Source organism: Cydia fagiglandana, chromosome 27, assembly GCF_963556715.1.
Source record: "Cydia fagiglandana chromosome 27, ilCydFagi1.1, whole genome shotgun sequence".
In the NCBI taxonomy this organism is placed as follows: domain Eukaryota; kingdom Metazoa; phylum Arthropoda; class Insecta; order Lepidoptera; family Tortricidae; genus Cydia; species Cydia fagiglandana.
In genome coordinates this window covers 1,210,934-1,229,514 of record NC_085958.1, presented here as the reverse complement: position 1 = coordinate 1,229,514, position 18,581 = coordinate 1,210,934, and the positions used below count along the sequence as shown (strand labels likewise).

General features: G+C 38.2%; 1 protein-coding gene across 1 annotated transcript in view; it reads left to right on the top strand.

The window, feature by feature from the left end:
• The window catches only part of LOC134677979 (fatty acyl-CoA reductase wat-like), a 339,904-nt gene that overhangs the window by 312,682 nt on the left and 8,641 nt on the right, over nt 1-18,581 (top strand). Inside the window, exons 2-7 of the mRNA XM_063536411.1 lie at nt 876-1,059; nt 11,908-12,001; nt 13,330-13,452; nt 14,441-14,595; nt 15,621-15,737; nt 17,612-17,721. Coding sequence (XP_063392481.1) covers nt 878-1,059; nt 11,908-12,001; nt 13,330-13,452; nt 14,441-14,595; nt 15,621-15,737; nt 17,612-17,721 — 781 coding nt within the window. The 5' untranslated portion in view covers nt 876-877. The remainder of the gene's footprint in view (nt 1-875; nt 1,060-11,907; nt 12,002-13,329; nt 13,453-14,440; nt 14,596-15,620; nt 15,738-17,611; nt 17,722-18,581) is intronic.

Genomic DNA, 18,581 nt, shown 5'->3' with positions numbered 1-18,581 from the left:
AACCCTAAGTCACAAATTGTGGTGGAACACGAAAGGTTTTGGGATACAGGATATTTTTTTTTCTTCCTCGCGTTATCCTGGCACTTTGCCACGGCTCATGGCCCATGGGAGCCTGGAGTCCGCTTGACAACTAATCCCAAGAATTGACGTAGTTTTTACGAAAGCGACTGCCATCTGACCTTCCAACCCAGAGGGGAAACTAGGCCTTATTGGGATACAGGATATAATGGGCTTTAATATTTGTATTTCTTGATGAATTACCGTCCAGGAAAGGTCAGGATTTTTAGTGTTATTTCCGGATATTAGTAGGGTATCATTTTTTTTCATATGACACTCTTTTTTAGGGTTCCGTACCCAAAGGGTAAAACGGGACCCTATTACTAAGACTTCGCTGTCCGTCCGTCCGTCCGTCTGTCACCAGGCTGTATCTCACGAACCGTGATAGGTAGACAGTTGAAATTTTCACAGATGATGTATTTCTGTTGCCGCTATAACAACAAATACTAAAAACAGAATAAAATAAAGATTTAAGTGGGGCTCCCATACAGCAAACGTGATTTTTGACCAAAGTTAAACAACGTCGGGCGTGGTCAGTACTTGGATGGGTGACCGTAGTAGTAGTAGTAGTAGTAGTAGTAATCACTTTATTGTACACAACACAGGTTTATAAAAATTAATTACAGTAATGGAAGTACAAAGGCGAACTTATCCCTATAAGGGATCTCTTCCAGCTAACCTTCCTGACCGTTGTTTTTTTTCTTTTTTTCCGTTTTTTTTTTTGCATTATGGTACGAAACCCTTCGTGCGCGAGTCCGACTCGCACTTGCCCGGTTTTTTTTAGATTCGCCTCTCTAAACTCCAGTTTTTTGTTCCAGTCATGATTTCGGACGCCGAGCTCCATGAGCCCAAACAGGGCGGCGACATCACGTTCATGGACATGATCGACGAGGCCGAGGCCCGCGGCGAGTCCCAAATACAGAAGTTCCTGTCTGGATCCACGATACTTGTCACTGGAGGAACTGGGTTCTTGGGGAAACTGCTGGTGGAGAAGCTACTAAGGTAAGTCAATAGACGTAATTGACGAGGCCAAAGTCTGCGAGGCCTAAATACAGAAGTTCTTGTCTGAAACCAGGATACTTGTGACGGGGAAACTGCTAGTGGAGAAATTACTAAGGTAAGTCAAGGTGCGAAATAGATATCATGGTTGACGAGGCCGAAGCGAGTCCCAGATACTAAAGTGTTGTGGGGGCCTCATATTTAGTTCAAAAACTCGAGTTTATATCAAAACTAGATTTTGACCTTGGCGTTGGCACCTTTTTGAACTATTTCTGAGGTGCAATGAAATAATATTACAAAAATCGCATTAAGAAAAGTTTTGCCAATCATTTTGACGCCAATTTTATTTAGCTAGACTCCTTTAACGAAAAATTGCAGTCATTATTTAAAATTCAAGTGAAAGTGAAAGCCTAGACAGCGTGACCTAGACCCACCGACATGTCCGATTTAGATCTATTCCACACTAAAAGGAGCTATCTACATTCCCATGCAAGGCGCTTAATCCCTTTCGATATCAATTGACGTAATCCTCAATAACTAAAAGTCCTAAGTCCGTTGTAGACATTGCGCAAAATGTATCACTGAAAACAAAAGATTGATATGCATCTTTCGTACGCCGTGAAGTACTTCACTCTTTTAGTTCACTAGTTCAGTTTAGTTCAGTACCTCAACACTCAACAGATCCATCTATATCAAAAGTATTGGTTTCATTTCTCTCATTCGGATATATTGAGTTGAATGAAGAATTTGATAGATCATTTCATTCAATATGAATCACTCAAGTAAATTTATTTATGAATCGGGTTTAACATGACGTCCTTGTCACTCTTTAAGCGAATGAGCAAGTAAATGAACAGTTTTTTAAACTGAACTGCTGAAGTAAAGAACTAAATGAATCCGCGCTGATCCGCGCTGAACTAGTGAATGAAAGAGTGACATCAAGTGAAGTACTTCATTTGAATCTTTCATTCGCGAACTACTCATGTCTAGTCCGTTGACGTATACAAGGTGTATTTTACGACGCTGTAACGTAAAGGCTACAGTGCCCGACACGGCTCCAATAATCGACATTTTCAATCATAACCTCATAGCAATAAAGTTGACAGCAAAGTGTCGAATATTGGGTGTTTACGCTAGATAATAATTTACTTTTAATTTACTTTTTTCGAAGGTTAGCTGGAAGAGATCCCTTATAGGGATAATTTCGCCTTTGTACTTCCATTACTGTAATTTATTTTTGTAAACCTGTGTTGTGTACAATAAAGTGATTACTACTACTACTACTACTACTTTTTTTTGATGATAACTTTTTATGGTGTCGACATAAAATCGTAAAATTTTAAAGGAATAGTCCTAAACAGATTCACAAGGTTATTACAAAATTTCATAGATTTTTGTTAAGACAGTAAAAAGTTATCGACGAAAAACAGAATATTCTCACACCACAAGTATGACGTCCTTCCACAGCGAGGCGCTTACGACACTTTGAAACAATGTCCTAAATGTGCGCATACGACCGTGGCATGTATGCGTGCGTCCCATCACAAGTGGATTAGTTAATTAATCCGTATGTCTTATACAACCGTTCTTTGAGGTTGGAATTCTGTTAGGAATTTTAATGGTGTCAGAATTGTATGGATTTTTTTGGATGAAAAGAAAAAAGTTACAGAAAAATTTATGACAGCACTAATAAGCAAATAAATCGGCCAAGAGCATGTCGGGCCATGCTAAATGTAGGGTTCCGTGGTAAAATAGACAAATTTGGTTCGCTATAGATTTCACTTTATTTTCACGAGATTTTTTTATATTATTTGGACGCATGTTTCAAAAGTTAGAGAGGGGAATGACACAATTTGTTATCTTTTAGAGCGATTATTCCAGAAAATATTAGGTATGTGTATCAATGGTTCTTGAAGACCCATATTCATTTTGAAAGACCGTCAAACGACACCTTAAAAAATCATATATTTACGTACTATAAAGTGCTTATACCTATAGTTCGTTTTTATAGCATTAGAAATAAGGTAAACAATCTTGATGTGTCTTTTAATTGAAAAACACATTTTAAAAATAAGTTACGGCAAATATGTAACAATTATGAATGTAATACGATCATTTATATTCTTCTACTTTCATAAGTAATAGTTTTTGATTTTTAAAAGGCGTTTTTCAATTAAAAGACATGTCAAGATCGCTTACCTTCTTGCAAGTTCTTTCTAAGTCACAAGCACACGGCAGCGGAAGATACAACTTCAATAAGTATATGTAATCCTAATCTTTGATCTACATTCTATTATACATTCTGTGGTCGCGCGGTTGATGCAATACCGTTACACGCACTGAACAGTCGCCGTCAGAGATATAGGTGCGGCCGAGGTGCTCAAAAATATCTGAACACGCACTCTAGCGCCTTGACAATAGAGGCGTGCTCAGATATTTGTGAGCGCCTTTACTGTACTTACACTTAATTTATATGTGGAAATTTTTATGTTATTTCTACTCAAACTCAAGAGCTCTTTCGATCTTAATGAGATAAATATATATAAGTATTTTCTATTAGGTGCAACCGTTCCGTTACCGTCGTACAAAGTGTAGGTATCTATGAAAACCGGACAAGTGCGAGTCGGACTCGCCCACCGAGGGTTCCGTACTTTTTAGTATTTGTTGTTATAGCGGCAGCAGAAATACATCATCTGTGAAAATTTCAACTGTCTAGCTATCACGGGTCGTGAGATACAGCCTGGTGACAGACGGACGGACGGACGGACAGCGGAGTCTTAGTAATAGGGTTCCGTTTTACCCTTTGGGCACGAAACCCTAAAAATTAAATACATAGAAATAAAAGTTCATCCATCCATCATAGGCCATCCATCCATCCATCCATCGTAGGCCACGTCTACGCCTCGGCTAGTCTGTGGCCATGAGTAAGCCCATTCATAATAAAAAAAAAGTCTTGCGACACTTTTATTTAGCATTTTCATAACTATCCCGTTTCTAAATTTACCCCAATACACCTAGAGTTATACCCTAGATAAGTCTACAACGATTTTGATAGTATGCTCAGTGCAAGTGTTATTTTAAAAATCAAACTTCTATGAATTTATGGCGAATAAATAACACTTACGCCGTGTGCTATCAAAATCATTGCAGACTTCTCATGGTCTAATAGTAATTTATATAATAATTTGACGTTAATGATAGTGTAGAAGATTCTCTATATATTATAATGTTTTCAAATACAACCATTATGTAAATCTTTAATGGACCAACAGATAGCAAATGCAACATAATGCAGATTATGCAAAAACATATACAAGAGATATCAGAAAGAAGTGCATAACTTATGGTACAATACGACATGTTTCCGTGGCGCCATATTGATAATTATTAATTAATTATTAATTTGCAATGATACTTGTTTGCATAATTATTTGCTATAATAGAGGAGGGTAGCTCGATATATTTATAGCCATTTATAGCATAATTATTAAGTATTCATATGCTAGATTTTTTAAGACAATAAACGACCGCTTTCTATGCAAAACCTGTCCCCATTTTGCTCTCTGGATATTGACATTTTTGAAAATATTTTTACTCACGCAAGTGTAGGTATATTAACCACAGCTATGAGGAGTCATTTGAGATTTCCATTTTTTTAAAGTTGGGAGCTTTTCATGGAGCTTTCCCCTCTGCCGAAAACCTTGCACAATTATGCAAACTTTTGTATGGACTGACGTGTATCTGACATGGCTATTTGTACGTTACGTACAAGTCATGTACAAATAGCCATACATTTGACGTGTCTCTCCCCCATAAAAATCGGCAGACTGTTTTGTGTAGAAAATGACGTCTCCAGTTACTTAATACTCAAAGCCGTGGAGTTATTAAGATATTTTTATAATTATTTAAACAGAATGTTGTTTTTATTCCGCAAAAAACTATCGATGAAGTTAGATAATATAATTAGCAGAACAATGAGAATTTACATCAACGTGGTGTCATCCCACGTGTACCATAATATGAGACCTCGTTAATTTTAGCGCGAAATTAGCACCTATGACATTATCTGCTCAGAAACCATTAGTTGGATATATGTCTATGTTGTGTGCACAAAAAACACAATACAAATACATTTTTCACGGTGCACTGAGAGAAAAGGATAACAAAAACACACTTAGAATTTCAAAAATAAACTTAATCCGGGGACAAGGAAAGTCAACTATAGGAACAAATTGACATTTGCAATTTCTACTAGTTCTTGCAATTTCTATTATCTGTTTGTTGAAATTAGATTTAGGATTACTGAGCTGTTTGTAGAAATAAATAAACTTTACAGAAATAGTGAAACGTCTATAATTATTACTAAACTTCATTTTTTTCCCCCAGTACAGAACTGTTTTTTTTAATTCCTGGTTTAGTTTACTAATGATTTTTCTCTCAGTGTGGCTAAAAATTAACTGCATTCCTGTTACCAGGGAGGTTTTGGGATTATACTGAGCCACTTTTACTATGAGAGCAACCGCTAAATCGCGAAAAAACATTACACTCCCACAGAAAATGGACCAGCCAAAATGTATGACAGCCAAATTTTTAGTGTTCCGTACAAAACTTTGTTTACGGAACACTTATTTTTCGCGATTTCAGGCTTCCCATAGTAAAAGTTGTTCAGTATATTCCCTAATACTCCCTAGCAACGGGAATGCACTTGTTTTTCAGCCATCCTGTATATGTCCATGCTGTATGCACAAAAAACACAACACAAATACTTACATTTGTATATGTGTGAAAAGTAGCAAGTTAGCAACTTCTGTTTAATTATCTAAAAATCAGTATGCACTTCCTGTCGTTTGCTCAAGTAAAGTGCTATTTTATTAGTATGTTTATAACTTGCCAACATAGTAATTTAATGGAAAAATATACAATGTTTTATGAAGTAATATTTTACATTTTACGTTTATGGGTATATTATATTTTACATTTTACCTTTGCACCCGTAGTCCATGACTTAAAGGTTTTTTATATATTAACTACTTTGACGTAGTGACACCAGTGTTCGCCAAGAACCTATAAATAAGCGACACTTTTTTTATCCAAGAAAATAATGGTGGAGCGCCTGTTTTGATATAGCAGCACTGTGTAAAAATGTCCCCAAATTTAAATTATGTAATATATATTTACATTTAATAAATAATAAATTATTATTTATTTTTATTATATATTTATATTTAAATGACATTAACTTTGGGTTTACGGTATAGGTACTTTAATGTACCTGGTTCTATATAAAGTCACTGTTTATCCTCCTTATTAAAATTTTAGGGTAATGAGAAATAGGGCCGGAATCTTCCGGCCGACTCTCAGCCGACTCTATATTCCATGTTTTAAAAAAAATCCTTATTAAAAGTCGGTTAAGATGAATGCAAGTAATTGATAATAGCCGTTCTAATAAAACCCGTTAGTGATCTATTGATGCCAAAGTCGGACCGCCATTTAGGCGATTCACACACATGTACAATGCTTGTCAATGTGTGCTATATGAGCGTTTCTTTTATTTTTGCCATTTTTATATAATGTGGCCTTTTTGCCACTTTTCCCTTTCTAATGTCCATGTATCTAAAATACCTGGTATGCAAATAAAGATTTATCTTTTGTGTTATGTCTAGTCAGGATCGCGAGCTCTTTTCATCCTTATAGGAGAAAAGTGTCCTTAAAGTTTCCATACATTTTAAAAGTTTCCTTTTTGTTACCGCCATACAAAGTATATGGGGAAATGGTAACACAACAGGAAAAAAACTGTGGGACATTTTTTTATCCCATTAGGATCGATAGAGCTCGTGATTCTGAATAGAAATAACACAAAAGTGGCAAAAAAGGTCACAATAAATCAATTTTTTAACAAGCAGATACGTCTGCGAGCGATATTCCAAATTTTATATTAAAGAAAAAAATGGAAAAAAATGGGAAAAATTCCATTCCATTTTTTCCTTTAATATAAAATTAAGGTCACAATAATTATAAAATTGGAAAAAAAATAAACGAAACTCATAATAGTCATAACTCATAATTATGCGTGTGGAGAAAATGCGATGGACACTTGTATAGTGAAATTTTCGGCATAAGTTATATCGGAGCGGCAGGGGTGCTCATAAATATTTGAACGAGCACTTAAAGTACTTAAACGTCTTGATAATAGAGGCTTTTTTAAGATATTTGTGAACATCTTGGCCGCTCCGTTATATCTGAGGCGATTGTACATTGCAATAATAAAAATCTTGTAAAATATGGTCATTAGGTCAATCATGACGCCATCAGATATATCTGAGCGGCCGAGATGCTCATAAAGTACTGAACAAGCACTAACGTCTTGATAATAGAGGCTTTGTTAAGATCTTTGTGAACACCTTGGCCGCTACCTTATATCTGACATGTGAATAGATAGCTTGACACTTGACACGGATTAAACATAGTAACACTACTTTGAATACTTTCTAAAATAACTGTTTTTGTGCATAGTTTGTAGGTCTCCTATTGAATGTATTCTTGTGTCAATAAATTAGACCTGTCATTATTTTTGCGTACCGTTATTTGTTGATGTCACAAGCTAACTTTTTTAGTGTACAATCGTCCACATCCATAACTGACAATAGATAACGAGTTAAGAGTTGCTGTTCTCTTTAGTACTAACGGCACACAAATTACAAATACATGTTGTCTTAAATATAGCCTCATTAATGATCAGTTAAAAAATAAGTAGGTAGGTACCCATGTCTGGGATATAAAACTACAGTTTAGTATAAAAAAAATATTGTGTGCAACATAATAAGGTTTCACTAGACCTATAACTGTCGGCGGCCGATCGTAAGATCAGATATATCGTGAAATTCCTAGGCATATCGTGAAACGTGAAAATCTTTGACTCGTTCCCTGAGTCGACGGAGCCCCGCTCTACTTCTGGGCAGTTTGCCTTTCGGGCATCTGAAGCAGCCTAACGAACCTATCTTACCTATATATTTGTTTAATGTGACTATCCTCAAAACAATACACAGGAACATTACGATCTGCCTGATCTTACGATCGGCCGCCGACATATCGACCGGGATATGAACCGTGATTACCTTTTGTATTACGTTCGAGCTCCAGATATTTCGACACAGTTACATGCATTTTATTCACGGGTAAATATCGGAAACTCAAAAACAATACAAAAGGACAACTTGGCTGGCTCAAAAATTAAGTCTGGCGGTTCAAAGGGGCAACGCCACCAGCATTTTAGGGTCCATTCCAGAAGCGGGCAGCTTAGGAGAGATATTTTATATTTAATATTTAGTTTTAGTTGTTAGTTTTAGGTTTTCAGTAAGTATTGTTTTAACATTGTTGTATATAGAGGCTTGTTATGAAAATAAAGTACGCAATCGTCTTAAAAAAAAAAGGATAACTAATAACGGTTCATATCCCGATCGATAAGTCTTGTTTCTAATTAAAAAACATTTAGAGGAGTCGCCATCATCGGACACAGCGAGGAGGACTATATGTTACGTTATCTATGAAACGGGACCTTATTGTCGATGGCGTTGTTGCCAATTAGAAAACGTAATGAGAGCTTCGTCTATAATATAGCGGGTGTGGCCTGTAATACGAGCAAAAAATTAAACTGTAGGCTGTACTCCTCATACTGACAAACATTTGTTCAGCAACTTTTAAAAATAACTTGTGGTTTGATTTTTAATACACTTTAAAGTTTATTCTAAGACGCAATGTATTGCGAATTCTGCTATATTTAAGGCGTGACAAGCAACGTCAATCACAATGTTATGGCGTGGCTATGGCGTCCATTGAAGATAATATTTATTTTGTATGAAAATTAGGGAGCCTAAATAGGTACTTCATAATTTTTAAAAGTTGTGGAACAAAAGTGTCACCGTTTGAGGAGTAAATGCAATCTATTTTTACACGACTGCCCAAACAAAAAGAGTGTATTGTTTAATTATTTGCTCGTGTTACAGGCCACACCCGGTATAAATTATTCTGGTTTCTCCTGTATAATTCGTCTATACTCTCAATGAGTCTAAACTAACAATCAGATTTGTGACGTTATCTATGAAAAGGGACCTTATTGTCTACGGCGCTTACGCCATTATTAACGATGCTCCGATATAAATACAATGCCGCGCGACGCTGTGCGGCGTAAGCGCCATCGACAATAAGGTCCCTTTTCATAGATAATGCCCCATTTATTTACACCGGGCAGCAGGCAGCGTACATTCGTAAGGCTATCGCTACGTGCACCGCATACTTAAATTATAGTCCAAGCGTATGAAGGCCGGAATGGAGACCAAATTGTTCGACGATTTTTGCTGTTTCGACGAGTACTGAGATACTTCGGTCACAGCTCGCAGAGACCCAGATAACTTGGAGACTTGTGGTGATGGGAAAGGTGGACGGCAGACGACCAAGTCAAACGAGATGGTGTGACAAAATATCCACCAGGATGGACAGCACACTAAGCAACGCTTTCCACACGATGCTCTAATAAAATAATAATAATAGTGCTTTCCTAGACTTCGCTCATGAGATTACCGCCATGTGGGATTTTGACTCGACGATCATTGTTCCGATAGTCGTGTCAGCGAACGGTCTCATAGCGAAGAGTCTCGACCAACACCTAAAGAGACTCTCGCTGGGTGGTTGGATCAAGGGTCAGATGCAGAAGGCGGTAATTTTGGACACGGCGCGTATAGTACGTCGGTTCCTCACTCTGCGGCCCTGACCACCGGCAGCTTGGGCCCTGCCCTGCTAGGTTAGGTTTCTTACAATGTGTTTATATGTATTTTTTATTGTTTTGTAAGTGTATTTATATTTTACTCTTATATTCATATTATAAATAACCTAACTTCCCAACTAGCAAAAAAGTCTCAGATTGCGCACTTTATAAGAGTAGTGAGCTTATAGCGCTCTTATTTTTGTTTTGAACTTGTCATCGCTCTTATATTAGTCTTAGACAAGCTAATACGCACTTTAGTAAGTTTAGTCTTATTACCTAGTCTTATATATGTATATAAGAGCATTTTATAATACCATTATAAGCCTCTCGCTCTTACAATAACATTTACTAAGTCTCATTGAACTTGAGAGTACCTGGTCTTATATCCACATTCTCTAAGTTCATTTGATCTTATAATAGACTTTCTAAATGCTATTATAAGAATGTAAGACTAATATCAACATGGCATAATACTATTATGAGCCTCTCGCTCTTACAATAACATTTACTAAGTCTCATTGAACTTGAGAGTACTTGGTCTTATATCCACATTCTCTAAGTTCATTTGATCTTATATTAGACTTTCTAAATGCTATTATAAGAATGTAAGGCTAATATCAACATAGCATAATACTATTATAAGCCTCTTGCTCTTACAACAACATTTACGAAGTCTCATTGAACTTGAGAGTACGTGGTCTTATATCCACATTCTCTAAGTTCATTTGATCTTATATTAGACTTTCTAAATGCTATTATAAGAATGTAAGACTAATATCAACATAGCATAATACTATTATAAGCCTCTTGCTCTTACAACAACATTTACGAAGTCTCATTGAACTTGAGAGTACCTGGTCTTATATCCTCATTCTCTTAGTTCATTTGATTTTATATTAGATTTCTAAATGCTATTGTAAGAATGTAAGACTAATATTAACATCGCATAAGAACACTGTAAGTACGTACTTTTCTGATCTTACTAAAGCTGTAATAAGATCAACAGCAGCACTTTAGTAAGATATTAGAGTGATATAAGATCAAGACACTTATATCACAATAGAGAAGATCAATATCAGATGGTTTGATCTTAAATCGTTTTTGGGAACACTATTGTTAGTATAAGTAATTCAACATGGCCACATCATTTGTATTCAGAATGCTTAAAATACTCTAATAGTGCGCTTGAAAAATGCACCTACATCAATGGCTGACTATCAATACAAAATAAAGAAATAAAATAATTATAAAAATATTCAAACACCATATTTGAGTAGGCGCATAAAGTTTGAAGTGTAAAACAGGGTCTACTTTACAATAAATAATATTTTCCCATGTGAATACTTACCCTGAAACATAAACAGACGATGATAAACAGCACGTTATTATATTTAAACATAATTCATAAAAAGTTTGATAAGCACTTACACTAATATGTTTTTGTCACGTTGCAGTTAATTTCACCCGTATATTTATACTTCACAAATAGAATGTTTCAAACCAAAATAAGCTTATTTAGGCTTACAAGATTCTAACGTTCGACCAATATAAGCCTATGTAGGCTTACAAGATACTTACGTTCGACCAATATAAGCCTATGTAGGCTTACAAGATACTTACGTTCGACCAATATAAGCCTATGTAGGCTTACAAGATACTTACGTTCGACCAATATAAGCCTATGTAGGCTTACAAGATACTTACGTTCGACCAATATAAGCCTATGTAGGCTTACAAGATACTTACGTAAAAGCGATATTAGCCTAAAGCAGCTTAATATAGTTTTGAAAAAGATTACTGTGAATGCAAACAACATTCAATTAGACTGATATTAGAACGATATTAAAATAAATACGCTTATGCTTTGTGCCCAAACCCGGGCTTAGACGATGATATAAAATCAATATAAGAGCGACAAAATTGTAGTCTAGAGACTGTTGTTAGCGTGATTTTGCTAGTTGGGTTAAGACGAAAAATAAATAAAGAGAATAATATGGTGCTTTTGCGGAGCCAAACTTGGTTTTGAAAACCAACCTGAAACTTGTTGATGTTACTATGTAGATATTAATTTCTTTTTTTTTTCTTTTCAGGACATGTCCAGACATAAAGAAGATCTACCTTCTAGCGCGACCAAAGAAGAACAAAGAAATACAGAAGAGACTACAGGAACAGTTTGATGACCCGGTTGGTATTAAAATTACGTTAAAAAATAACTAGTATAAAACTGCACTCAAATCAGTTCATCCGTTTGGGAGCTACATTGCCATGAACTTATACTACCCTACACTGCACTACAGACATTACACTACACTACACACACACTACACTACCTACTTACACTAGTTGCCTGAAATAGAAATTTCATTCATTCATTCATTATAACACCCCTCTTTTTGCGAAGGGGGTAAAAACCGAATATGTATAGGGTTTATTACTAATTTTCAAATCTACTCATTTTTTAAATTTTCAGTTCTGGAGCCCCCATTGGGATTTTTCAAATTGGTATAATTTTGTCATTATAACCGCATCTCGCTAAAACCAATATAAAAGTGTAAGCGAGATACGCTGCGAGTGTTACAAAATGGGGCATTATCAATGAAAAGGGACCTTATTGTCGATGGCGCTTACGCCGCACAGCGTCGCGCGGCATTGTATTTATATCGGGGCATCGTTAATAATGGCGTAAGCGCCATCGACAATAAGGTCCCGTACAATAGATAACGTAACAAATGAGATCATTGTGAGAATTCGAATGGCTCTTAAGGAAAAATAAACGCGCGATACGTACAAAAAGATTATCCTGCGTTGCATTCAAATGCATTATGCGTTCGTTTTGCTTTAAAATGCATCTAAAACAATATTTTACATTTACATTCATCTATAGTGTAATCTTTTGGCAAACAATTTATATAAGCAGGCAAGAAATCCTTAGGCAGTTAGAGTTAGACCAAGAAAAGACTGCAGCGATTCTGATAGCCCACGCAGTGCCAATGTTGTTTTAAATGTCAAATTTCAATCAAATTATGATGTATAAATGACACTTGCACTGCGTGGGCTATCAAAATCGCTGGAGACTTTTCTTGGTCTAACGCTATCAGTACCACACTGACGATGGCGCCGCATCGTGGCTGTATCAATGTAGCATCATCATGCATCAATAACCTGTTTAATTTAGTATCCTTAATCAGGAACATTGCCTGTAGAACCGATGGCCATTGGGAAAGTTTCTCGAGTGGCGACCACGTACCGGAAGGCGCAGCGTAGATAGACCACCCACAAGGTGGACTGACGACCTGGTAAAGGTCGCGGGAGTCCGCTGGATGCGGGTGGCGCAAGACCGGTCATTGTGGCACTCTTTGGGGGAGGCCTATGTCCAGCAGTGGACGTCCTCTGGCTGATCTGTTCATATGATGATGATGATGATGAATACACGATACCGAATATGGCTTTGAACATATCCCCACTTTTTTTACTACACCTTGTATTATATTTTGTCGTTTTCTCTGTTACAGCTATACGAACGCCTGCGCAAGCAAGTCCCCGACTTCATGTCAAAGATCGGAGTAGTCGAAGGGGATGTGGGGAAAGTTGGACTCGGGATTAGTGAGAGTGACCGACAGACAGTTATTGACGAGGTAAGAACAAACATAATTATAGAATACCCACAGAGTTGATAGAGGGACGGGATACCATATGAAAAAACCGGTCATGCGCGAGTCAGATTCGCTCATCGAGGGTTCCGTACTTTTTAGTATTTGTTGTTATAGCAGCAACAGAAATACATCATCTGTGAAAATTTCAACTGTTTAGCTATCACGGTCCATGAGATACAACCTGGTGACAGACAGATGGACAGACAGACAGTGGAGTCTTAGTAATAGGGTCCCGTTTTTACCCTTTGGGTATGGAACCCTAAAAATGGAATATCTGGACATCAGCCTAAAAGTCCTGACATTTCTTGGACGATCATTTCAATCACAAGTAAATAAAGAAGGAAGCGAGGAAAAGATTCACATACATCGGAAAAAGTTGGATATATCACCTGGTGCAAACTGCCGGTGTTTCAGAGGTTTGCAAAATCTCGCTCAAGGTGGTGACTTTCTCTATATTTTAGTACTCACATAATTATCTAAAATCGAGGGCATCGCCAAGGGTAGATATGGAGATCAAATAATACATTTAATGTATGCCCCGGCACCCCTCCGCTAGGCCACGGTAATATCAACTTACCCTCTGCTGGCGACTTTGGCAATGCTCTTTTCTAAAAGTCCTTGTAATTACAAGCTTTTGATTTACTTTCACCTGACCGTTGTCTGTAATCAAATCTTGCAAGTTAAATTTGATCCACTTCCCGGTTTCCGATTGAGCTGAAATTTTGCATACATACGTAAGTCGGGTGACAATGCAATATATTGGTGTCATCGAGCTGATCTGATGATGGAGACCAGAAGTGGCCATAGGAACTCTGGAAACAACGAAACCTAATTGTGTTTGGGTTTTTTAGAATTGTCTCGATGAGTATTAATTGCCTGTGGAAAGAAAAGTACAGTCAGCGATAAAAGCTTGTACCGAAAATGAAATTTTTGCCAAAAACTTATTTTCAATTTGTGTTGTTATCCACAGGTGGACGTAATCTTCCACGGCGCAGCCACACTTCGCTTTAATGAACCTCTTCGAGACGCAGTCTTCATAAACGTTAGAGGCACACGAGAAATGATGCTTCTAGCACGGGCTTGTACCAAGCTGAAGGCGATGGTCCACATCTCCACAGCATATAGGTAGATACATCACTCATCATCATCATAAGTCTTTCCGTCTATTGCAGCCTAATGACAAACAGACGGACAGTGGAGTCTTAGTAATATCTGGACAACAGCCTAAAAGTTCTGACATTTCTTGGACGATCATTTCAATCACAAGTAAATAAAGAAGGAAGTGAGGAAAAGATTCACATATATCGGGAAAAGTTCGATATACCTATCAGTAATTTATGCATTGGTATTTAGACAACGGGTTTGGTGACTGGAGGCCGATGCGTGAGCGGCACGACCTCCGATATTTTTGGCAGAGAAAGCTCATACCTGAGGTTCCAGTCCCGATAGATCACTATCATGATAGCAAAATGAAAATGATATCTACTTATCGGAAAAAAAATTACAACGTCGGTGCACTGACCTTACTTAATTACTGACGGTTTCGACCACATTGGTTTTTACTGTTCTAAGAAGGTATTATATATTATGTATATAAGACACATTTCACAAGTTTCGAGCTTCGAAAAGAGAAATGCTCCGAGCAACACGGAAGCCGGTGTTGCTCGAAGGTTCAATGCCAAAAGATTCCTGATCATTATAGATTACATAGATTATTATAGATTACATAGGACCCGGGTATGTCCTTAAACTACGTCCTGGACCCGGGTATGTCCTTAAACCACGTCCAAGACCACCGGTGGACGGGCAGCAGCGTCCCTCAAATTCGGTGTACTCGACTCATCGACTGCGATCGCCAACCCGCCTGCCAAGCGTGGCGATTATGGCAATCACCCCCCCATCATGCAGAACACAAATAAACCACGGCCCCGAGATGGAGGTCCAAGGGAGAGGCCTATGTTCATCAGTGGACGTCTTATGGCTGAGATGATGATAATGATGATAGATTACATAAACAAATAATAACAACATTCTGTGAGGATAGGATACATGCATTGGTCAACAAATAAATAGGTCGCTATATATGTTCTGTTCATAACTGACATCTATATTGTGTGCTTATGTAATCACGTTTGTCTGTTCATCCCCAGCAACTGCACCCTGAGCGAGATAGACGAGGTGTTCTACGAGAGCCCCATCCCTGGAGACAAGCTCATCGACCTGGCAGAGAGCCTGGATGAGAAGACGATTAACAGCATAACTCCTGGGTAAGAGCAACACCAAAATTCAAGAGATTTTTAAAGCTGATTTAAGTACAAGCAATACTCAAAACCAACTTTAGTATAGTATGAATTATCTCAGGTGATTTTTTCGGGCTCGGACCCTAATCTGTTAAACAAAAGGTATTGTTTCCTTTATGCAGTGGTTACAATGCTTACTGCTAATTGCCCCGACGTAAGTAACGGGGACAAGCCCGTTTAAAAAGCAAATTTACCGTTCTAATTATATAGTTCAAATTCATGAAACAGCCCATTCGGAGATATACGTTTTTGTTATCTCCAAAAACAAGACCACCAGCTATCATATGAATTTGAACCTTAATACTATCACGATAGTTGCTTTTTAAACGACATGGTTGCTTTGGCACGTGCTGTAGACCGCTCTTAAAAGAAACAAAGGCTTTTGTTTAACGGATTAGCACCCGAACTCGAAAAAATCACCTGAGATAATTCATACTATAATAATAGACCAAAACTAAAATATTCGTAGGTATCCAAGTCAGTAGTGGAATGTCTTAAATACTGCCATCAACAGATCATTTAGGTCATAGGGACGGCTCGAATACAAAGAGTATCTCGTTAGAAAATTCATCTTCCGCGTGACTTTTAGATTTCTCTTCTTATCCGCCATTTTGCTGAGGATCGTGATCCCGATTAGGTACAGTCGCCATCAGATATATCTGAGCGGCCTAGATGTTCACAATATCTGAACACGCACTCTAACGCCTTGACAATAGAGGCGTGTTCAGATATTTATGAGCACCTTGGCCGCTCCGATATAACTGATGGCGAGTGTAGCATCACGCTCCGCGATTTTTGCGCCATTAAGGGTCAAGCTAAATTGGTTGTTCAATACTTAAGCTATAAAATTCCCAATTTAGCAAGAACCCTAAGGCCCACTTGCACCATTCCTCTAACCCGGGGTTAAGCGGTAAAACTGTTGCGGGTAAACCTAGTGTCAAATTGTATGGCTAACCATGGCAACTCCTGGTTTAACCGGTTAACCCCGGGTTAGTGGAATGGTGCAAGTGGGGCCTTAATGGCATAACATGTGTTCGGAAAAGGCTCCTATTATATGGAGTAAGTGTCTCCTTACCTATCTTTCTCTGCTATCGTCTTGGGTCGTCCCTAAAAAAACTAGTCCTATTCTGCTTTCGTCACTCATTCTACATTGAAAGCCACCAACGATTGTGACGAATGTAGAATGAGTGACGAAAGCAGAATAAGACTAATTTAAGAACTTGACGAAAAACGAATGGGACGACCCAAGACCCTTCTCTTGAACACAATTTAATAAGAAAGTGCCCCTGTGGCCTATTTGCTGATAATTCTTTGAGTTTTGAGTTTTTAATCTCATCATCTCCACCAACTGAAGCTAACCTTGCATGTGCACAGACTTAAATTCAACAAATGTGACGTTATCTATGAAAAGGGACCTTATTGTCGATGGCGCTTACGCCATTATGAACGATGCTCCGATATAAATACAATGCCGCGCGACGCTGTGCGGCGTAAGCGCCATCGACAATAAGGTCCCTTTTCATAGATAATGCCCCAAATTGTGGAGGTGTCCCTAGAACCCTAAATGGCATAACAATCCTGTGTGGTAACTGTAAATATGACCTGTAAGGGCCTGTGCACACCGGCTTGCGTGTGCGTGACGTCCACGTGCGCTAAAATGTTGGAGCTGCACACGCACACGTCACGCAAGCGGTGTGCCGTCTCTCACAAGGATCTGTATACTACAACGGCGCACGCGCACGTACACGTCACGCACACGCAGCCGGTGTGCACAGGCCTTAACAACACAATCATAGTTGATGAGGATCATTAAAGCTAACGTTTAATGTTTTCCATTATAGACTGATCGGAGACTTCCCCAACACATATGCGTACACCAAAGGCGTGGCCGAGGACGTCCTACAGAAGTACTCCCAGGGTCTCCCCGTGGCTGTCGTCAGACCTTCGATTGGTATGTCAGGATTTGCTCTACTTTCCAAAGCAGGTGTTCAATCGGCAGCGATCGGAACTAAAATTACAGTTTGATAACTAGTATTTATAACATTTCACCGCGCTACTCAAACAGAGACGCTTGCAGTGGCTAGGGCATGTGCAACGCATGGACAGTGCTCGTTTGCCCAGACAGACTATGCTGAGCCAAATTGCAGTAGGCAAGCGCAACGTCGGACGCCCATTACTCCGCTTTAAGGACTGCGCAAAGCGCGACGTGGTTGCGTTTAACATCAACTGCGACTCATGGGAAGACCTAGCTCTAAACCGCGTGGAGTGGAGGAACAGCCTTCTAAGAGGTCGCGAAACCCATGATAGGTCCTGGTTTCAAGACTTGGCCCGAAAACGGGCAATAATACACATGCGCGATGAGGGTCGCCTCGATGCGGATCCTCAATGCACTTTTATTTGTCACAAATGTGGGCGACTGTGCCGTTCAAGGATCGGGTTATATAGCCACGAGCGACGCTGTCGCTAGTTAATAAGTCATAGATGCTGCTTAAATCATCTGTAAAGATGCGCAAGGCCTAATGAATGATAACATTTATTAAAAACTGGATAATGTAATGTGTCTGTGATGTAGGTAATGTAGAGGCCCAACGGAGCCGACATGTCCCGTTTGATAAAGGTTCCTTTTAAAATACGTAGATTTAAAAAAAAACAGACTGATTTTCCCAATTTATCCAATAACCAAATAAATAATAAAAATTGAATTTAAATAAATAAATTTTAAATAAAGGTCTATTCAATGACCAAGAAAAGTCTGCAGCGACTTTGATAGTACACGCGGTGCAAGTGTTATTTTAAACGTCAAACTTCTAT